This window comes from Cyprinus carpio, chromosome A12 (genome assembly GCF_018340385.1).
Source record: "Cyprinus carpio isolate SPL01 chromosome A12, ASM1834038v1, whole genome shotgun sequence".
NCBI lineage: Eukaryota > Metazoa > Chordata > Actinopteri > Cypriniformes > Cyprinidae > Cyprinus > Cyprinus carpio.
The window spans coordinates 10002393-10026486 of NC_056583.1; the positions used below are offsets into that span (position 1 = coordinate 10002393).

At 38.3% G+C, this 24094-nt stretch overlaps 1 protein-coding gene and 1 pseudogene across 2 annotated transcripts; one reads left to right on the forward strand and one right to left on the reverse strand.

The window, feature by feature from the left end:
• Window positions 1-62: 62 nt before the first annotated feature.
• On the reverse strand, window positions 63-20577 carry LOC109099180 (lysosomal acid lipase/cholesteryl ester hydrolase-like). 2 transcript variants are annotated; one of them, XM_042767437.1, is made up of 10 exons: window positions 20436-20577; window positions 19479-19590; window positions 16618-16735; window positions 10940-11138; window positions 10080-10189; window positions 9602-9738; window positions 1956-2102; window positions 1796-1867; window positions 1155-1223; window positions 63-723 (listed from the first exon to the last, which is right to left on the reverse strand). In XM_042767437.1, the coding sequence occupies exons 2-10, from the start codon at window positions 19584-19586 to the stop codon at window positions 490-492; spliced, it is 1194 nt and encodes a 397-aa protein (XP_042623371.1). In that variant the 5' UTR covers window positions 19587-19590; window positions 20436-20577; the 3' UTR covers window positions 63-489. The 2 variants fall into 2 exon arrangements, with proteins under 2 accessions (XP_042623371.1, XP_042623370.1); XM_042767436.1 differs by having other exon boundaries at window positions 20365-20537.
• Window positions 20578-20806: 229 nt separating this feature from the next.
• The window catches only part of LOC109101448, a 46783-nt pseudogene continuing 43495 nt past the window's right edge, over window positions 20807-24094 (forward strand).

The window sequence follows — 24094 nt, forward strand, 5'->3', positions numbered from 1 at the left end:
TTTAAAGTGGTTTAAATGTAAAAAATCTCCTACCAAGCCAAGTTACTTTTTGAATACACGTCTTCAGCACCAATGTGTTTATTTCAAGTCATGTTTTACAAAATCCATCCATTATGTGACAAAACCTTAAGACATTCCATGAAATGATACGGTATAGTGAGTTTGTAGATGTAGTTGTTAGTAAAAGCTAGTTAAAAACACATTTAAAAAAGTGCATGTTCTTTAAAAGACATTAAAATGCAACACCTGATCATGAGTGTAAAACTCTGGTCTCTGGGTGATGGCCCGAAGGCTTAAATCAGTTTTGAAATATCAAATTTACATTTGCAAATTGCTTGCAAATTAATTTGACATTTAACAACACCTCAAACAAATGGGTTCATCTGCTTACAGACAGAACAAACAAAGATGTACAGAAGCATTAGTTCAAGCTCAAGAAAATGTTTAAAAAACTGCTGATAGAACCTACTGCTCAATCAAAATGTCTCTTCACACATTCTCCTTCATCATTTTGATCAGTTTGTTGTACATCTCTTGTGGGGCATCCAAACCCCAGATGAAGTCCAGGTGCTCCCAGTGCTTAATGTTACGGTGGTACACCAATTTAGGTATCTGTGTAAGCAGTAGAGCCACGTCCTGAGGATCTGCCAGAGTGTCCTGCCCACCAGACCACAAGGCTGTGGGTACTGTCATATCCCGCACGTTGTACAGGGGAGGGGTCGACTGATAGGGGAGAAGCAGGAAGAGACTTTAATACTTAAAGCACTGGTCAGTTTCACTACTGACTCTCAGAGTGACAGCAAACATGACACATTAATCCTCACAAGAGTCTACAGTATTTCAAATATCCCCTGGATAGGCAAATTAATTGTATAGTTAGTGGTGAAAATAGCTTAAAGTGAAATTCTGTCATCATTTACTCATTCTCATGTCATTTCCAAACCTATATGACTGTCTCTTCTGAGGAACACAAATGAGGATAGAGTATTTTGAGGAATGTTGGTAACTAGAACTGGAAACTGAAGCTGTTTGGTTAGGGCTGTTTTATGTTCAGCATAAGAAAGAAATGTATATAGACATGAGGGTGAGTAAATGACAGAACTTTCATTTTTGGGTTCCTTTAAGGGCAGAAATAGTCAAGTCCTCAATGTTACCTGATTATAATGTGCCATATTTCCAGCTTTTCCATAATCATAAGCCATAAGCTTACTGGATTTCACAGCCTGTACAAAGAATACAAGAAATGGATTTAAAATCAGGTAAAGCTATGAAGTAGAATGTTCAAAGTTCTGCATTTTATTATCTTGAATCACTGAGCCTTATGCCCTATCTAGAAAGATTGTGTTCACACTGGAGTCCTGTCCATCCACTTTAAGGTTCCCAAACAGTGGTAATGAGAATATAAATGAAAATGGGACATAATAATATCATATAATAATAATATTCCATTATATATAATTAAATATACCATCTATATATGACAGAATATAATTAAGTGCACCTGAGAACACATGTGGGGCAATGTGGTCAAGCAGGTCCAGAAAAATCTCAATGCAACTATGGGTCTCACCAAAAAACCTCAGTGCTTCTCTGCTCTGTTAATTCATGCTGATGAACTCTGAGACATATGAAGGAACTGGTGTTTGTGCTTTCACTCATTTTGAGGAAATAATGTGGGAATGTTTTAAAGTTTATTGCAGATGGAAAGGGACATTCAGTAAGGCACCTTAACATGTTACCTAGAGAATTAGTTTTGTGTGTGTGTGTGTGTGTGTGTGTGTGTGTGTGTGTGTACCTGAGCCCAATGAACCATGTTCTGGACTGAGGTTCCTGCTGGGCAGTGTGTTGTGTACACAGGTGTTCTGCTCTGAAAAAAAGAGAGAGATGAAGGAACATTCTCAAATCCATTGAGATAAAAAAAAAGTGTGAGTTAACAAAGCTTAAGAGTGTTATACCATATTCAGGTTCTTCTCATCAAAGCCGCAGAGAAGAAAGAAGATGTTCCCACACAGCACACTCAAAGGCTTTCTGCTGCAGAACTCAGTGGCAAAAAACTTAATCAAGTCATTCTGTGGAAAGAAGTCTTTCCTTCCAAAGAGATCCTACAAAAAAAAAAAAAAAAAAAAAAAAAACATATTCTTATAAACTATCATCATGGCTGTATGTGCATTATTGAGCTTATTCCAGTATTTATTTTGTATATGTTTATATAGAATGGAGCTACGGTAAATGGGTTTAAAATTATTTTTGTGTCTGTAATTAACCTTAAAAAACAAACTCACTGTAACCTTCATGTGCTTGATGACCTTCAGTTGTAAGGAAAACACTTTTTATTGATTACTGATTTCTGTAACATATTTTTTTTATTTTTTTTTTATCACTACCAGGAAAAATACTGTAAAAACACTATAATGTGTTATAGGCTTTGTTCCAAAACCTAGTGAACTGTCAACAGAGGCTAGATTTTAAAGTATCACAAGAAGAAGAATATATCATAAGAATATATGTACTGTAGTATGCACACACACACGCACGCACACACACACACATATATGTATATATATATTATTAGTGTTGTCAAAATACCAAAATTTGGACTTCGTTACGATACCTGACTAAAATATCCAGATACTACTACTGAACCGATACCCATGAAAGAAAGAAAGAAAGAAAGAAATCTCTCAATTGAGCAGTGTTGCTGTCACAATCATGGACTTCTGTTATCGCTTAGTTTCCTTATTTGGTCATGTTCCTTTTCTTGTTTAGTTAATTAATTAGCCCCACACCTGTTTCTGTTTCCCACTGATTACGTTCACTATTTAAAGTCTGTGTTCTCCTTTATTCCTTTGTCCGCTATTAATGTTTGATTTTAGATCATTTGTGTTTGGATGTGCCCTTTTGTCTCCTGTGGCTCATTAAAAGAACTATTTTGATATTTCCTTCGTCGTGCGCTTGTTTTACACACCAATATGAGTGACAGCTGCTTTTTGAGCATTTCCTCCCCCTTAAAAAAATTAAATTACATGAATGGTGGTGATTACAGGCCTATGGTGAGCAATTACCAGTCTATGACTAAGATACAGCCGAGCCTACAGGTATGTATCTTTGATCTTTGCAACATTAGTAATTTAGCTTAGGGCATGAGCTAGGGGTGGGAAATAAGACCAAAATATTATTCAATGCTAGGAGTAATTTTATTTCACAATCACAATTTATATCATGATATAGCCATTTTTGTTATTAAAAATAAGAACATAGATGTAAGTAACAAAAGGACTAATACAATAAAACAAAGACACAAATGAAATAAACAGTGTTTTAGGTACAGTAGGTCTATTTAACAGTATAATTCAAGAAAGAGATGATACAGAAATTGAATAAAGTAATCAAAATGTAAAAGTAAGCACTGTAGTCTTTACTGTATGAATGAAACGTTCATACATTTATCCTTATTAAAGCTAGTGAAGTTAGTCAAGATTAGTGAATGGTTTTCTATTTTTCTTGATTAGCATTGTAGAGACAGCACAAATATTAGTCTGCTGCCACCCAATTTATTGATACACACGCGTTTTCTTTCTCAGCTGTTTACTTTCATTTCAGTCATAAACCAAGACGAGCATTTTAACATCATTGTGTGTGTATTTGATCGCTGAAGCACAGTAACTGCTGAAAGAGATCTGAATTGGCAATCGCATGCTAGACTTTATTTTCTCATTCTTGCAAGTCTCTTATTCACTCATTGTCGATAACTTTAGAAGTGCTCTGCTGTGCTAGTATATAAAATTTGGCAAGGCAAGTGTTCATGCAGGGAGCTGAAGCAGAGTGCGAACACACGCTGTCCTTCTGTCTGTCGCACGTTGACGCAACTCAGGAAATACGGCTCTTATTAAAACGCTGTCATTCTGAAAGTACCAGTACTATTAAAATGAGGAATCGTACCGTTTTTAAAAGTGGGGTATCCCAATTCCTTTTTAGTATATTTGTATATATTAGTATAATATATAGTATATTATATCGTGCAACATACGTACTGCAAAGACGATGCACAACTAAGACCGACTGCGCTTGCAGCAATCACCCCAACTGCTTCCCGTTCCGGACCTTCTACTTCCAGGTGTGACGCCGCAGCGATGTGCGTCAGGGAAGAGCATGGTGAGGTAAGAGTAGTTCCACTGGGAGAGTACCTGCGGACCTCTCATTCCTCCCACATTTCCTGTTCTCCGGTTGAGCTTTTGGATGAGTTTGACAGCAGTTTGTCAGTCTCAGGGAAATTCAAATGTCTCATTTGAGGCACGTGAAGAGGATGAGTTGTTGTTCGCAGCATTGGAGGGTGGGCTGGAACCATCAGAAGCTGATGACTCGACTGAACTTGCACCCCCAGGTGCTGAGTTTTACGAGGGTTAGTTCACCCAAAAATGGAAATTAGGCTGCGTTTTACCCACCCCCGAGGCATCCTAGGTGTATATGACTTTCTTCTTTCAGATGAATCCAGTCGGAGTTATTATAAAAAATAGTTTTTGATCTTTCAAGCTGTTTAATGCCACTCAGCGGGTGTTGCATTGCTTCAGTCCAAAAGACGTGAAATAGAAAGTGCCCTTTCTGAAATAGAAAGTGTCTCACATGGCTTGGTGGGGTGGACAAAGGCCTCCTGTAACGAATCGATGCGTTTTTGTAAGAAAAATATCCATATTCAAAACGTAATAATCACTTGAATCTAGCTTGTGCTCACTGTTGTAAAACGGAACCAGTTCCAGGAATATGACGTATGGGGTCAGCGTTTTTGGGTGAACTAACCCTTTCAGTCTGAGAGGAATGCAGAGATGGCAGCCATGTTTGCATTGGCAGCATTGGTCTTGAATGCTGTCCTGTCCTGAATGCTCTCGGCTGGAGGATTGGTTTCTGGCTGCTGAGTGCGACACTAAGCCGTGTCCAGTCCCAGTTTCCTTCTATCTCATTGGTGCATGAGGAGCTGACAAAAACATTCTTACCACCTTTGATGGGGGTCCAGCAAGGGGGTATACTGAGGTCCCCCAGGTGGAGAGAGCGATTGCAGTGCAAAGACGGTTTGGCAAAGCCAGTTACCTGTTCTGCCCCAGGTTCATTTGAACGTAGTTCCACTGTGACCATTGGCAAGGTGTCTGACTGCTTGGTTGAAGCTCCCCAGCCCCTCCCAGTGGCTCCTCAGGACCATTCAGCTCAGCTATGCGATTCAGTTCTTCAAGCAAAAGTCACGACCCTTCTGGTGAAGGGCAAGATAAAGCCTGTCCTCCCCACTGAAATGAAGGTGTTTTACAGCCCCTACTTCACTGTACCCAAGAACTGTGTCTGAATGCTTGGTTGAAGCTCCCCATCCCCTCCCAGTGGCTCCTCAGGACCATTCAGCTCGGCTATGCGATTCAGTTTGCCAGGCGTCCACTGAAGTTCAGTGGCATTCTGTTTACCTCAGTGCGAGGCAAGAATGCTGCTATTCTTCAAGCGAAAGTCCCGATCCTTCTGGTGAAGGGCAAGATAGAGCCCCTCCCCTCCACTGACAAGAGGGTGGGGGGCTCACCCCATCTTGGACTTAAGGGTGCTGGACTAGGCCCTTCATAAGCTCCCATTCAGAATGCTGACCCTCAAACACATGTTAACATGTGTCAGGTACCAAGACTGATTTGCAGCAATAGACCTGAAGGAAGTGTGCTTTCATGTCTCGATCTTTCCAAGGCACAGACCATTTCTTTGGTTTGCCTTTGAAGGACAGACATATTTGTACAAAGTTCTTTCGGGTTGTCCCTGTTGTCTTCACAAAAGTTGCGGAGGCTGCCCTTGGCCCTCTCTGGGAAGTGGGCATTCGCATTCTCAACTATCTTGACAACTAGCTTATTGTTGCTCACTCACGAGAGTTGGTTTACGCACACAGGGACATGGTCCTCAATCACCTAGCCCGGCTTGGTCTTCGGGTCAACCGGGAAAAGAGCAAACTCCCTCCTGTGCAGAGTATCTCTTTCTCGGTGTAGATCTGGACTTGGTCACTATGACAGCAAGCCTCTTTGAGTTGCTAGAGTATGCTCAAGTACAAAACAACAGTTCTCTTAAATACTTTCAGGGGCTCATGGGGCATATGGCATCCTGAGCCGCGGTTACGCCATTGGGATTGATGCATATTTAGCACTGGCTTCATACCGGAGTCCTGAAATGAGCATGGCACCGAGGCACACACAATGAGAGCATCAAACCAGAGTGTCACCGCACTTTCAGCCATTGGAAGGACATTTCATTTCTACAGTCAGGAGCGCCCTTAGAACAAGTGTCCAGATGCATTGTTGTAACAACAGATGCTTGCAAGATAGGCTGGGGCGCTGTAAACAATGGGCATGCAGCCTCTGGGGTCTGGATGGGCCCTCGGCTGCATTGGCATATCAATTGCCTGGAGTTGTTGATTGTGCTTCTGGCCTTGAGGAGGTTTCAGCCGTTGATCCAGGGCAAGCACGTGTTGGTCCGGATGGGCAACACTGCAATGGTCACATATATCAACCATCAGGGTTGTGTTCGCTCTCGTCACATCTCAGGTCTCTGCTTGGCATTCACATTCTGGGTAACCTCAGTCATGTAGCAGACTCCCTCTCATGACATGTCACGTGAGTGGAGGCTTCACCCCAGCTGATTTGGAATCGATTTGATCAGGCACAGATAGATCTGTTTGCCTCATGAGACTCTACTCAATGTCCACTGTAGTATTCCCTGATGAAGTCCCTCTCGGCATGGACACACTGGTGCACAGCTGGCCCAGGGGCCTATGCAAGTGTGCCTTTTCCCCGTGAACCTCATTGCACAGACTCTGTGCAAAGTCAGGGAGGACTCGGAACAACTCTTGTTGGTGGCAACATAATGGCCCAAAAAGACTTGGTTCTCAAGCTTGTTCTGTTGCCGTCAGCTCCTCCCCGGTGGATTTTCCTGAGGAAAGACCTTCTCTCCCAGGGGAAGGGCCAAATCTGCCAGCCGTGCTCATATCTTGTCTCTGATGTCTGGTCTCTGGACGGGACCAGGAGGAATTCAAAGATCTTTCACCCACGCTGGACAAGACACCATCCCCCTGCACTGAGGCGAATCAACAACTTGCTAGTGACCTGAATGAGTTTTATTGTAGATTTGAAACCCCCCACACCCATTCTGACCTCCTCTCTACACAACCGTAAACACCTCCTGCAATCCCCCTCTCCCCACCTCCTACTCTTCAAATCAATGAGGATGATGTGCGCCAGGTCTTCAGGAAGAACAAAAGAAGAAAGCCACCAGGCCCACATGGTGTTACAAAACAGGGACTTATGTGAGGATCCTGTTTGTGGACTTTAGTTCAGCTTTCAACACCATCATCCCAACAGCCCTCCAGACCAAACTGACCTAGCCTTCTGTTCCTAACTCTATCTGTCAGTGGATCACCAGCTTTCTGACAGATAGGCAACAGCTAGTGAGACTGGGGAAATTCATGTCAAACAACTGCTCCACCAATACTGGTGCCCCTTAGGGATATGTTCTCTCCCCACTCCTCTTCTCCCTGTACACCAATTACTGCACCTCTAAAGACCCCTCTGTCAAGCTCCTAAACTTTGCAGACAGTACTACAGTCATCGGTCTCATCCAGGACAGTGACGAGTCTGCTTACAGACAGGAGGTTGAGCAGCTGGCTGTCTGTTGCAGTCTTAACAACCTGGAGCTGAACACACTCAAAACAGTAGAGATGATAGTGGACTTCAGGAGAAACCCCCCTGCACTCCCCCCACTCACCATCATAGACAGAACTGTGGTGGCAGTGGAGTCATTCAGATTCCTGCGAACCACCATCTCTCAGGACCTGAAGTGGAACAATCACATTGTGACTAAATTGTTAAAAAGGCCCAACAAAGGTTGTACTTCCTTTGCCAGCTGAGGAAGTTTAACCTGCCACAGGAACTGCTGAAACAGTTCTACTCGGCTGTCATTGAGTCTGTCCTGTGCACTTCAATAACTGTCTGGTTTGGTTCAGCAACAAAATCAGACATCAGAAGACTACAGGGAATGGTTCGGACTGCTGAAAGGATTATTGGTGCTCCCCTGCCCACCCTTCAAGAACTGTATACATCCAGAGTGAGGAAAAGGGCTCAGAAAATCACTCTGGATCCCTCACATCCAAGTTACCCCCTTTTTGAACTTTTGCCATCTGGCCGGTGCTTCAGAGCTGCAAATACCAGGACAGGCACAAGAACAGTTTCACCCCCCAGGAAATCTACCTCATAAACAGTTAAATGTTCCCCACTTATGCAATAAAAATGTGCATTTTACTTATATTTATTTGTTACCTCCTCCATCCTAGTACATCCCTGCATCTCACTCTATTCTATTCCATTATAAACCACAGAACAACATACCATACAATTAATTTACTATTCAATTTACAATGCAATATTTGTCTTTTTTTTGTCTGTTGTTGTTGTTGTTATTGTTGTTGAGTCTGTGTACTTGAAGCTTATGTCACTTAAACAAATTCCTTGTATGCGCAAGCATACTTGGCAATAAAGCTCTTTCTGATTCTGATTCTGAATACCATTACACAGGCTAGGGCCCCCTCTGGCTATACGACCTGAAATTTTTGTGAATTGGTGTTCTTCTCAAGGGAAGGACCCTCACTGATGTGGCATCTTCCTCGAAGAAGGCTTGGACAAGTGCCTGTCTGCATCTACACTCAAGGTGTACATTGCAGCAAACCACGACACTCTTCCCTCACAGGAAAGGGACCCAGACCTGTCTCTGTTGTGTCCAGTGCGAGCCCTGCACATCTATTTGGAACGCACACAAAGTTTCAGATTATCTGAACAGCTCTTTGTTTGCTTTGGAGGTCAGCAGAAGGGGAATTCTGTCTCCAATGGATCTCTCACTGGATTGTGGATGCGATTCCTACGGCCTTTTAGGCCAGAGGCTTACCATGCCCACTGGGAGTGAGGGTGCACTTAACCAGGGGTGTTGCTGCTTTATCAGCTTTAGTGAATGGTGCCTCACTAGCTGACATTTGTAGAGCTGCAGTTTGGGCTAAATCTGATACATTTGCCAGATTCTATGATCTGCGAATGGAGCCATTTTAATCCAGAGATTTGAACATTAGTTCTCAAACTCCTGTGTCTGGTAAGGTGTTGAGCTTGCATATAGCGCCTTCCCCCTCTCTGAGGTAGTAACATGCGTTCACTGAGTCCAGTTCAGTTCCTTCTTATGAATCCTAGGCTACCCTACCATTACTCAAGCACTCCTTACATAGCTGAGTAAGCAGAGGAACTTGCTACAAGGGTTAGTTTCTGAGCTTGCTTTCAATAAAAGCTATTTTTGGACTAACAAGAAAGTTTTGAGCTCTGAAACTTACAAATATTTTTATAGTACAATGACCCCTTACATGTCAAAAGATCCAGGAAAATTTGATTTCTCAATTCATGACCACTTTAAAATCAATTTAGAGTATTGCTACTTATGTAGAGCATTCCAAATCCTTTCTTTTAAAGGACAGATCCTTAAATGGCAGCTGCCTAAGTAGGCAGTGGGGTAGTTTTCTAATTTTCTGGAACAGAGCTACAGTATAGTATAACAAACTGCTCACCCAAATGAGAAACTCTGGAATAACAGACAGTTTGCTCATGGGGCTTTTGGTCAACCCCACTGTGGCGACAGGAGCCAGACCAAAGAACATCTTGATTTTGCTGGCCAGATCCAGCATCGTGGAGAAAGCAATGAATGCTGAGAAGCAAGAATGAAGAATAGGAAGTTATGCATCAACAATTAAAGAAAAAATAAATATATAATATAAATATAAAATTATAAAATATATAAGGCTTGGAATAACATGTTATGCATAGCAAAACGTGTGAAGTACTGTACCTGCTGTGTGGTGTGAGAGGCTCCCAAACGATAACACATATGATAATGCATTTTGCCTACTGTCAGTGTGAGATGCATAATGCACAACACATCTCTGAGCATATTTTGTAGACCGGTAATTTGATGAATAGCAACTCTGAGTCACATGTCCACTTATAAAATAATGAATCACTTTAAAATGCTTAGAGGATAGGTGATACCTATAGTGGTTCCCTGGGAATGGCCCACATAAAAGATTTGCTCCTGGCCAGTGGTCGTTGTAATGAAGTTTATCACTGCAGGAAGATCCTTCTTAGCCAGTTCATCATGACTAGCTCACACACACAAACAACATAGAAAGAAAAATAGATTTTGTTTATTTTTTATTTTGAGGATTTTCAGGATTCTGGCTGATACATTAAACACAACAGAGAATTCCAAAAATAAGAACTAGATCTGCATTTCCTGAAGGAAATATGAAAGCTTGCAAGGCAAGGAAAATAGAAATGTTAAAATTTGAGGTTTGACTAGGTTTCAAGCGCTGCACACAAGTATCAGCTGTAAAAGAGGAAATAAATGCTTAATACAAGGAAGATTTACAAGAAAAGGATTTCTATTTCAAATAAAATGTTGTTCTTTTGAACTTTGAATAACCCTGAAAAAATATATCAGAGATTATACAAATATATTAAGCAACACAAATGTTTTCAAAAATTATTTTAGAGTACCAAATCAGCATATTAGAATGATTTCGGAGGGAAAGATTACATTACAAGATTACTAGATTAAATTACAATTACAAAAGTACATAGAAAATTACATTCATAAATATATTTATATAGAAAAAAGTTATTTTAAATTGTAATTGTAATGTAACAGTATTACTGTTGTACTGTATTTTTGATCAAATAAATTGTTTTGGTGAGCATAAGAGACTTGTGAATTTTAGTGTATCTACAAAAAAGATTTTCTTTTATCTTAAAGTTGTTAAAAAGTAGAAAGGTTGATGTTTTTTGAGGAAGTTTAAACCACAGAGTAACATGCTAAATACACCGCGTTCATAGAAATGTTGTTCTTGTACCTGAATTGCCAGTATTCTTTCTGTTTAGGATCAAGGCTGACGTGTTTTCTGGACCAGGTGTTCCCACGGCTGTTGCCTATCCACACGTCAAATCCAGCATCAGCTAGGAGGAAACCCAAGCTTGTGTTGGGCAGATTTGTCACCCAATTACTTCCAGCTGCGAGAAGACCATGTTGGAGGAACACTACAGGCTTGGCTTCTGTCAAAAATATGAATCAAGAGACCAAAAAAGTCACAAAACCTTTCAATGGATGTAAATTTAATCAAATATACCCATTTACACGTTTGGCCAGCAGAGGGAGTATGTGCATTAGCTTCATACTGATAATGCCATCCTTTATTTTTTTGGGACCTTTATCATGAATATCTGTCAGAAACAGGATGTGAGCTGGTCCTCTTAATAGCACTAACAGACCTTGAGCTGATAGCATTGTTTGACTTCATGCCAGCCATTCCTTATATCCCCCTTAAACCCTGCAACTCACACAGCAAGACTTTGGAAGTATAGTGGAGCTGGAGACTACATTTTTTCATAACTGCAGAATAATCCCAGGAGAGCAGTTGCATGATGAGTCACGATAGGGTTTATGGGAAATGAAGTTCAAAGGAAATCACTGCTTCAAACCTCATATATTAACCTGTTCATCTTGGCATGATTGTGAGAAAAGTTTACACCTAATTTTAATGACTCTAAAAATTACCATCAAGTAAAAAATGAAATATTTTTCTTACACCTTTTTTTTTTATTACAAATATCATCAATTATTAATGTTAATATTGCCTTCTCATAAAAGTCAGGTTATCTGATACTAACATTGATCAGAGACTAACATTAATACACACTGTCATGGGGGTCTGCAGGTGTATCTACCAACTGTTTTTCTTTATTTTACCCTCTTTTTTTCCTGTTTCTAATTGTTTGTTACACCACATGATATGTTTTGGCAAGCAAAGTTTATCAAATCTTAATTATAAGTGAAGCAATTTTGTTAAAATAATACTATATATCAAAGAAATAATAATAAAAACAATTAAATCAAAATAAATAAAATAAAATAAAATAATAAATAAAATTTTAATAAATTTGTTATTTTTAAATCAGGACAGTTGTATCACCCTGGCATTTTAACTCCAAAATTAAATATATAATTGTCACAGAAGAGTTGTATTGAAGTCGCTGTGTGTACGGATTGCATGAGTGTGTATTTTCTTAGGCGAGACTGTCTTTGTGAAACCTTACTTGGCGCTAAAATAATACAGTCATTCCTTGGTGTTCCTTCGAGCCATGCAGCACAGTGTCTCGTGTGACTTGGAGAACTGGGACAGCAGCAAATGAGTTGCATATCCCGTGTGCCACCTCAGAGCTTCAATTCTTATCACACCCAACGTCACACCCCTCAGCACCAGACATCCAGTAAAAACAAACAGCTTGATGGCTCTTTAATTATCACATATCAAAATTTATTATTAACATTTACCAGCTCTAAGCACATACAGCTTTAAGATCACTAGAAAAGGAAAATTCCTCACAGGGTTTGTCTTGTTAGCATGGTCTTCCCTGTCACATTTCCACGCTTTCATTTGCATAAGCCAATTTTATTCTGAAGGTCAAATACAAGAACGCAGCCAACAACACTCTTAATCTAATACAATGAGTGAAATGCAAAGACGCATGAGGCCAGATTTTCTCAAAGGCCCTCAAATCCTCCAGCAGAGGGATTTGTGTCAGGGAAATGTATTCTCATTTAGAAAAACATGAGACATTGTGTTAGTAAATCGAGGGAGAGTGGAAGCTGATGTATGGCTGTTGAATTGGTTTTCCACTTCAGTGGGCTCCCTGGCGAGATTAGTGTGAGGGCATGAGCTTTAGAAATCTCTCTGCTCATTAATGAAATATAGGGAGCGCTAAATATCAAACTGAATACTAATTCCAGAAGCACTGTTGTACTGGACCGAGAACATTAACAACACAATAACACTCATCTGAACTGAATCGATTTCAGCCTGCTTTATCATCACAGAGATTCCTTTGTTTTTCAGCTGATGACGTCTTAGCTGTTATTAATTTATTCTATAGACGCCTATTACAATACTTGCTGATACATTTAAGTTTTGTATTATTTTCATGCTATTTTAAAAAAAAAGATAAATATTTAGATATTAAGATATTATTTAGATATTAAGGCATATATTAAGTTTTATACTTTTTAAAAAAAAAAATAATTACAATTAAACACTAATCAAATGTATTACATAGTAAAAATAAATTGAGCATTTTAACATTATAATGTAACATGAAAAATGGATACTGATTTTAAGATTTTTTAGATTTTATTTACTTTTGTTATTTAATTAATAGTGTTTCAATTTTTTTATTTTAAATAAGTATTAAACTATATATAAGCATATAGTATAAGCATATATATAGTTTTATATTATATATATATGTTCTCATACACACACACACACAGACAGACAGAGGAGATCTAAATTAGAGAATAATTTATGAATATGTTTATTTTGTGGAGCAATAATTGTGGCATGAAGGAAGATTACAACTACAATTTCTGAAGGTTACAGCAGTCAAAAATTAGTAGCAAGTGTAGAGTACTCTGCTTTGAATGACTTCAGCACATCTTCGGCTGCAGGACAACACTAGTTTCTCTCACTGCGCTGGCGTGATCTTGGTCCACTTTTATTCCTGTCTCTTCCATAGATACCGCGGTGACTGTAGTGGGTTTCTTAGCCATAACGTTGTCACCAAAGATTTTCTAGAGATTCTCAATTGGGTTTAGATCAGGACTCTGGACCGGCTATTTCATTATTTCAATGTTTTCAGCTTCAAGGAACTGCTTTACCCATTTTGCTGTGAGACCTGAGGCATTGTCCTGCATGAAAATTGCTGGCTGATAGGGCATTGAACGCAGGGAAGAAACCACATGTTGCCACAGGAGGAATTTGCATTCACCCTGCCATGTAGCTGTATAAGAGGCCCAACTCCTGCTGCAGAAAACATCCCCCACACTTCCTCCTCCCCATTTTACTGACTTCTTTATTCTCTCTGGGTTCAGTCTTTCCCCAGTTTGAAGACAAACATAATGTTCCCCATCAGACCCAAATAAATTAAACTTGTTTTCATCATTAAAGTGAACTTTGGACCAGTTCTACTCTGTCCACACAACATGCTCCTCAGCAAAGGTTAGTCTAGCCTTTTGAATCTTTCTGCTGATCAGAGGTTTGGTCACTGCAGAGTGGGCTTTCAGTCCAAATTCTCTTAAATGTTGACACACTGTATAACACAGATTAACATCAATAACTGGGAGGTATCTGAAGTGTTATTTTTCAAATATCTCATTTAAGTTGTTTTATTGTGCTTAAGAATATATGTAACTCATGAAATATGCTTAAACTGCACTTTTACTCCTGATAACTACAAATAGGACTAAGCAGTGACCTTGAAATTTAGGAAATTGTAGGTTGTTCTCTAATTTTGATCTGTGCTGTATATATGAAAATTTCATGCATTTTTATTAATTTTAAAATGTTCTATATATTATTGCATTTTTTGTGTTTTAAAGATTTACATTAAGTAAACACATACAAGGACAGTATCCAGCCATGTAATATGAAAAACAGAGACATAAGATCACCTTTGAAAATCACCTGAAAGGAAAGACATTTCAGACTGTTGATGAGATTCAGGAAACTATGACTGATGGCGATATATATAAACTTCCTCAAATATATATATATATACACACACACACACACACATCTCAGGAGGGATTTTGATCCACTCCTCTTTACAGGTCCTCTCTAAATCTTTAAGGTTTCTTGGCTGGCGTTTGGCAACTCTAAGTTTCAGCTCCCTCCACAGATTTTCTAAAGGATTGAAGTCTGGAGACTGGCTAGGCCACTCCATGACCTTAATGTGCTTCTTCTTGAGTCTCTTCTGTTTCCTTGGTGGTATGTTTCGGGTCATTGTCATGCAGGAAGACGCATCCATGACCCTATCTTCAGTGTTCTGGCTGAGGGAAGGAGGTTCTCATCCAAGATTTTACAGAACATGGCCCCTTCCATTTGTCCCTCAATGCGGTGAAGTCGTCCTGTACCCTTAGCAGAAAAACAGCCCCAAAGCATAACGTTTCCACATCAGTGCTTGACTATAGCGATGGTGTTCTTGGGGTCATAGTCAGCATTTCTCTCCCTCCAAACACGGCGAGTCTTGTTAATGCCAAAGAACTCAATGTTGGTCTCGTCTGACCACAGCACTTTCCTCCAAACCTTCTCTGAATAATTTGGATGTTCTCTGGCAAACTTTAAATGGGCCTGTACATGTGCCTTCTTGAACAGGAGGATCTTGTGGGCGCTGCAGGATTTCAGGATTTTGCGGCGTAGTGTGTTACCAATGTTTTGCTTGGTGACTGTGGTCCCAACTGCCTTAAGATCATTAACAAGCTCCTCCCGTGTAGTTCTGGGCTGATCCCTCACCTTCCTCATGATCAGTCTTACCCCATGAGGCAAGATCTTGCACGGAGCTCCAGAACGAGGCCGATTGATGATTGTTCTGTATTTCTTCCATTTCAGAATAATCTCACCAACAATTGTCTCCTTCTCACCAAGCTTCTTGCTGATGGTCTTGTAGCCCATTAAAGCCTTGTGCAGATCTAAAATCGAGTCTCTGACAGCCTTTGACAGCTCTTTGGTCTTGCCCATGGTGGTGGGAGAGGTTGGAATGAAAGATACAGATTGTGTGGACAGGTGTCTTACACCTAACGAGCTGACATTAGGAGTATAAAATGACAGGACTAATCGGTGTTCAACATGGGCACATAACCAATCTGTGGGAGCCAGAATTCTTGCTGGTTGGTATGGATCAAATACTTATTTCGCTCACTGAAATGCAAATCAATTTCTAACCTTTAAATAATGTGTTTATTTCTGGATTTTTTTGTTGATATTCTGTCTCTATCAGTTAAAATAAAAAACCCACAATAAAAATGACAGACCCTTCATTTCTTTGTAAGTGGGCAAACTTACAAAATCAGCAGGGGATCAAATAAATATTTTAAAATATTATATATATATATATATATATATATATATATATATATATATATATATATACACACACACACACACACACACACACACACACACACACACTCCAGATATCTATAAACACTCGTGGAGCTGTATGAAACTTAGGTCAGTGGTTTGAGAGTCCTAACTTCATCAATTTATGAAACAGGATCTTCTAATAAATGCACAGCATTAGGAGAGGTCATGACATTTTGATATTCATGAGAGGAAACCCCTAAGAAAGAAGACATCATGTGTGAGTTGCGTTCCTCCATTCGAGACTGACTCATCTAAAACCACTTCTCTCCCCTCTTTAAATTGCTATGTGACTATTAAAAACCACGGGACGTTAAGGTTCAGATATGAACATCTCACCAAGTGCGTTTACGTGACAGACAGTGTATGTTTCGTAATGGTTTTAAAGTGAACCAATGAATGGTGACAAGTCAGAGTTCATCTTACAGACATTCCTCTTTCAAATGGCCACTTTAGTGAGGACAAAAGCTCCCATCTTTAATAATTCACGTTAACGCAAGCCAAACAGGGGCATGAATGGGCTCATTCAAATCTTCTGGCACACCAACTCAAACCTTTACCTTGTCCATCATTGTTTTTAACCCCGTGTGGGATTCGGTTGATGCTCAGGATGTACCCATCTTCAGTGACCACTTCGAATTCTTCAGCTGGGTAGCCCCAGTGTCTGATGATCTCACTCTACAAGAGACAAACATAATGGTGAACATGGGCAAAGTCCATGAGAAGCATGACAGCATGGAGAAATCAATGGAAACACACCTCCATGTAAGATAAAGGAAATTAAATAGAACAGCAAACACATGCATTCTCTCTTTAGACAATTCAACACTTCAAAATAGCACAAGCATTGTTCTATTGTGATGAAAGCAGTGTAATGTCATTTATTTAAAAGAAGAAATATAAAGCCTAAGCATTTTTTAAGAATAGCTACACTTCTTTGTTAACGTTTACAATGAATGTCATCAACGTGGCAGTATTTTTAAATGTAATGAAAATAGAAAACATCAGTTCAGCTTAAATTCTTAGTTTAGTTTGTCTTTTCAAGAGCACAATTATTTAAGCTGTATGGTGACACACTGCTCCTCCTCCTCCTCCTCCAGATATGAGATAAATTATAATCAAGATACTTCAAAGAAACTGTGTGAGCTTCTTGGTTCCAGGCCTGCCATGCAATCTCCCCATGCATAATTAAAGGCTCTGCAATTTCCCACTCCCACTGGGTCTTCTGTCTGCTCATTCTACTTTAGGCCACTTAAGGATAAACCCACTGCTGGCTCAACACACATTATGGGGAGGGTAAGCACTGGGGGATCTCTCTCTCTGTCTCTTTTTTGTATTTGTCCTCTTTTCTTGCAGGAATAGTGTGTGTTGGAAACAATAAATATTTTGTGCACTTCTGCAGAATGAAAATACAAGAGGAAATAAGTCTGATAAAATGCAGAATGTGACCACTACTGAAAATATGGAGAACTTCATGGCCGCATTGTAAAGAATATAATTTTCCCTGTAATCAAGAGAAAATATATCTGAGCTCCAAATGATTTGAAGTATATTTTTAGTATATTAGATTTATGATACTTTTGCCCATCTTAAATTAATTTGCAGAGAGAACTAAGCAATTTGTTGCTTTAAAAAATTTTTCTCAGCAGTCCAATATAGCAACACAGACTCAACTAATGGGTGTTTACATGCAAAAATGACACACTTCACTTAAAGTCGACATGGAATTATTATCATTTTGTTTTTGTCTTCCAGTAAAACTTTTCTCTGAAGATGTTTGTCAGACTTCTTCAATCATTCAGTCTGTTTAAACCCTGCCAGTTTCTTTCAACTGACTGCAAGCTTGCTTTCAGATCTGCCTCCATCAATTCAACAACCAAAAGAAGCCCCCGCCCCACATTTTTCCTCTTTCAGTAAGATATAGATCACAATCCAAAGATCTGTTGCTACTTCGGTTACATTGTGACTTTGAAGGGAAAGTTCACCCCAAAATAAAAATTCTATAACTTTTTACTCATGCTGATCCTGTACATTTTTATGTTTTCTTTGTAACACAAAATTATTATTGTATGTCTATTGTACAGCTTCAGAAGAAGAATATGGAATATGGGTACAAGTCAAATGGATTGTCTTTTTTTTTTCCTTATGGATCTTGCCACTACAAACTGTTGTTGTATGGAAAAGAACTTTATGCAGAGTATTTAAATTCTCTTATTATGTTCTAATGAAATAATAATAATAACAGAATTCTCATTTTTGGGTAAACTATTCTTTTAAGTAGTCCAAGTGACAGATTTTTAAGGCTCAGTAGTCTCTATTCTGGGTCTAAAACCCAGTTATTGTATTAAAAGCAACAAACCACTTATCTGCGTTTCTGCAAATGGTTATTTGATTTGTACAAATGATCAAACAATGATTATGAGTTATCGTTGTTTAAGCCAAGAAAACTTGTTTCGTATCTAACCACAGATGAAAGGGCATGAATGTCACTTCAATTTCCTTTCAGAGTCTGTGGGAAAATATGAACCAATAACTTATATACACTTTTACAAGTGATAACATGATGATGTGCTCTGCAGTCAGTTAACTAGAGCCACAGTGAATCATGGGAAGAAAAAGTGCAAATGAGCAAAAAGGTTGCTAGCCGCACACTGAATCCAGTAAAAGCTGAAAAATCTGACAAAACATTTTTTTATTTTATAAATTGCATCGTGCAAAAAGAGCAGGGTGCATGTAAATTAAAAACAAATAGACACGAGCAAGCAGGCGTTTCAGCACATTGCTATCTTCAGTGCTCACCAAAGAACAAAATAAAGGCAAAATTTGTTATAGAGATAGTCAACTAATGAATCCACTTCTCACTAGTAGAGCATGAGACAAAATGGAGAACTGGAAATTATATTACAAATGTAGTGCAAAGTTCACTACAGGAATAATACGACATGGCATTTATGAGGTCAGCTCATGCAGATAAAACTAGCAAAATATATATAAAATACATTTATGTAAGTCTGTTATGAAAATCTCATTGATTTACATTACAAGCTATGAGAATTATCAGAATTTTATCTTATTTTTGACCATAAAAATAAAAACATCTACACCAAATTGCATATTTTTTCTTAGCTTGGGTCTCTGAATAAAACTGATGTGTTTTATCCCCATGAGTGTGAGCTCCACACTATTACACCTCAGTAACTCTGCATTTCACAAAATGAACAGTATTGTCCACATAGCTGATATGAATTATGTTTATTGACTTCACGACATGTCATTGTGATGAATGGCAAAAGTGACCTAATTTACCTGAATTTATTCTATATTTATGGTGTTTTATCACTTAATGACAATTTTGCTGGACAGTAATGAAGAGCACTCCTTGCAGCTTATTACATATAAGTCATAACTACTGGCTACTTACAATGTTCATATTTACTTCAGGGTCCAGTCCTGTCTTGCCCTGAACAGGTGGCCTGCACCGAACCAGCCCAGATGTAAGCAGTATCAGAGACAACACCAGCTTAGACATCTTTCTGTCAAACATTTACAAACAGTGAATTAACATACAGGGTCTCCCAAGACGCACTAATTATAAACCAGGGTTAAAAAGCTATGTTAACCTTCAGCAGCCATTAATAAATTGTTTAGTGTTGCTCAACATGTATCACGTGACTCTAAAGCAATCGATACCTTTTTACAGTCTATGATCGATACATAGCATGAAAATACAAGGTCAATGTTGCTAAAACCTTTATTTGTTCAAACAGAACAAGCTGCCAAAACAAACATTGCTGAACATCACTGTACGTTATTATATGAGTGCAGTTTGATTGGGAAACAAGCAAAAACGTGTTTGGAAAGTGCTTACTTACTTTTTTTTTTTTTTTTTTTTACATTTCTGTCACCATAAGTCTTGTATAAGGTAGGCTATAGACAATATAATTTGTCTCTACTTTAATTACGCACATTATAGTTTTTGCAGGGTTTAAATGTTTAATTTTACAACCGTGCATTTTCAAAAAGCGAAAGCATCACATCTGAATGGTTTTGAATTACAGGTAGCCAAGCTTTTGAAATATAACGAGCGGAAGTCAGTCGGTGCAAACAAAACGTTTAATCACTGTGAGTTTAATAGCTTCACACACTTCCTCGTACTGCAAATTCATTGAGCCACATACGTAATTCTTAGCAGCACATTAATAAATATGAACGTTTTAAGCTGATAGAGACTAATGATCTGATGAACCGTGTTTATTAAATGGTCCTAAGCATTGAATAACGAAAAAAACGAGCTCAGTGAAACTCACCCAACTTCGGTTGAGCACGGCATAGCAGCGTAACGTTACTGAAATCAAAAGAGTGGAGCATCAGTACTGACCACACTGATGGCGATGAACATGCTTTAACATCAGCTGACTGACATCATGACCCGACTACTTCTGGAGCGCCTTTAATCCATCAGACCCCCTTCCTGAAGAAGACAGAGTCATTCATGTATTAGCTAACCTTAATTCTTCCTGATTGAGTCTCCTTCATTATTATTTAAATGTTTGTCAAATGACGTCGTAATTAGGTTACTTAATGTTTTCAATGTACAGGTAAAACTTATATATCATGTATTATTATTATTATTATTTTTGTCATCATTATTAAGTTTGGATATATTGGGAACACACAGCAGTTAAATGTTGAAAAACCAAGGGAATGTTTTGGTTGGCCAACAAAAAACATTTCGGCCTTTCATAATTCTTAAAGGGACAGGGTGCTAAATTGCGTGAGCTCTTCAAACAAGCAATATTGCTTTGCTGTTTTACATAAGAAGCTGCTTATTTACCGTTTCTAAAAAATAAATAAATCAATAAATAAAATTAATTCTCGAGTTCTAATAGATGGTGCTGGACTTACAGGCAGTTTATGTGCCTGTCTTCTGCGGAGGGAACTGCCAAACAAAGCTAAGATCTCGGGGTGCAGGTTAGCATCTTATCCTAATTTATTTAGACTCAGAATGTTTATTTTATAAACTGATGTGAAACACTTTATGGAGTGGTGGATGTCTATCGCTTTTAATCATTGAATTAGTGGTACGTGCAACATAAACATATCAGAACGCTTTTCTAAACTGGTGAACTGCTGATCTTCTGTAAAGGAGGAAGGTGAGCAAAAAATAAGCAGATATGATATGAGGTGACTTCAGCTTTATTATAAGAAAGTTTTCGACGTCAAATTCATAAATTCACTCTTTACCTGAATGAACAGACCGAGCACGTCCTGATCTTATTTCTATGCACGACAATAACCACCAGCCTGGAGGTAACTCGAACTTTGTCCTTTGATTGACAGGACACGCCCACTTCAAGTCTCATCAAATAACCCACTGATTAGAATGTGGATGATTAGTTGTTAATAAAACAAAAAAGTTAACGCTGACCCATTTTAGCCAAATTGCAACACTTGTTTGCGGTAATTAATTAACATAACCTTTTCTCAATATGTGTAAAAACTACACAGAACAAATATGGTTGGATTGGAATGCAGAATCACACAACAAGACCACTGCTTACTGACAATAACCATAAAGGGTTTGTACACCAAAAATAAATAAATAATTAATTTGTTCGACCCCATGTCATTTCACCCAAAGGCTTACTTCAGTGTTGAAGAAAAAGGTGGATATTGAGCAGTATAATCATGTCATGTCACTTTATATGAGGAACAGGTTTAATTTAGGCATTTTTTTTTACATTTAAATATTGATCAACATACATAGAGAACATCAAATATGGTAAACAGAAGATCAAATCTTCTTGTTTCATGTTTTCACAATCTAGTATTTGACCTGCATTTTGAATTTTTTTTTATAAAAGTAGTGGTTTAAAAATAATCCCCAAAATACAAGACTACACATTTTCTTCCCATAAGCATTTTAAAATATTATTCACACAAATTAAGTTTATTATATACAATGTGTTAGTGGCTCTGAGGAGAACATACTGAAGTTTTTTTTAAGCTCACTTGAAATACTTTAATAAAGGTCAGAGCAGCTGTTCCAAATGTTCCAAAACTCAACTATAAATATGCTAAAAAAAAATAAAAAATAAAATAAAATGTATTTTTGACATCAGCAGCACCCAAAAGCATGTTCAAGGAGAAGAGAAAAAAGAACAAGCAAACATAATGTTATGATGCTATGAATACAACATATCTGATATGACCACTTATTTATGATATGCATATTTTATTTTACAATATTACAATAGTTTTTGCAAGTCTGTGCATTAGCTATACAATTACCGATGTTTATGTATTTACACTGATGCTAATGTTTTATTCAGATATTTTATTTAATTTCTAATGATTAAAAAGCCCTATTTTATATTTCCCATCGATGTAACCTAATGATATTTTGAATAGATGGTAAAGATATTTTGCATTTATGTTATAGGGGGGAGATGTCCACAAGCAGAAGCCCAAAGGATCCTTCATGCACGGTTGATCTTGGTGCTCAATACATAAGTGCGGCACCGTACTACGCTCGTATTCACAGCAGGTGGGCTACTTCTCTAATCTCTAATCATTTCTAATCACATTTTGTGAGGTTAAAAGTTTTTTCACTTTAATTATGTGAAAATAAATGTTGGGATCTTGTAGTGACTAATGCTTTTTCCTTTTTGGTATTTTTGGTATTTTCTGATTTGTTTCTTCTGGTTTTGCTTTAAGTCATGCTGATGATATACACTACTATTCAAAATAATTCATAAGAGACATTTAAGCCTTGCAAACTGTTTCCATCAAAAATACCAGGCAATTTATTATATTAAATGTCTAGATTTGATTTAAAACGTATTAAAATAGAAAAATAACATTCGCTGGAGCCTTTTCCATCAGGGCAATTTCACACAGAAATGCTTTTTATATGTTTACACAATCAGAGAAGCAAGACCGATTTAATAACCGATTTTATCACTGTTTTTCATCAGCTGTTTTAATGACAGAAATGTGCTGCCCAGAAAATTATTATCGGGTCAGCAAGACCTCAGTTATCCAGCTGTTGTTCCTTCTAAATGTTACCTTTCTAGAAATACGTCTGATTTCCTAGAGAGAGTGCAGAAGAATTTGGCCAGATCGTGCAAGCTGATTTATGAACTCAGAGATCACAGCTCACAGTCCAGAGTCTTTAGAAACAGTTCAGGGTGTTTTGATATTGTGCATGTGCTGGAACAAAGAACAAAAAACACCAGTCAGATGGAACTGCTTTAATGTGTGTAGCAACACTGAGAAATGACACGGTTATTTAAAGATCAGCAAAACAGTAAGGAAAAGTGAATGTGAAAAGTGAATTATGTGAATATGCACACTGTTTATCACCATTGCTCTGATATTGATTTCATATTCTTCTGTCAACATTGTTCTGTCACCTTAAAAGTCATGTGCTAATTCACATAAGATACATTTTCCATATAACTGTGGTATTGGGTTTATTTCCATCGTTGCTCTTGTATCTAAGATGAAAGATCATGTAGACATATTTGCATGTGCTATAAACCAAATCTTGTCTTCTCAGTGATGCATAATTTTAACTTTCTGTGAATTTCTTTGGAATTCATTCCTTCCCTCTTTTTCCTTTTCATCTCTTTTTTGCTGTGTGCAACATTGCCAACTGTGCCCCTCCGCACTCAAGCAGGAGCAGAGGTGCTCTATGAACGACACGTCACTCATATTCACCAGAAAGACACTGGCTGGGAAGTGTGTCACAAAGCAGGAGCACCAGACCGGTTTGACATTGTGGTTGTAACCATGCCAGTACCCCAAATACTTCAGCTGCAAGGAGACGTGGAATCTTGTGAGTACATTACCACACCTCCGCAAACACACATACACACACGTTGGACTTAAAAGTGAAATATTTGTTTTTGCTGTCGTTTCTTTCTTTTTTTGTTCAAAGTTTTTATTGATATTTTACATAATATAATATCAATTTCAAAAACAAAACAAATGTTCTTGCTCTAACAGAGCTCCCCACCCCCACTGTGTCATTAT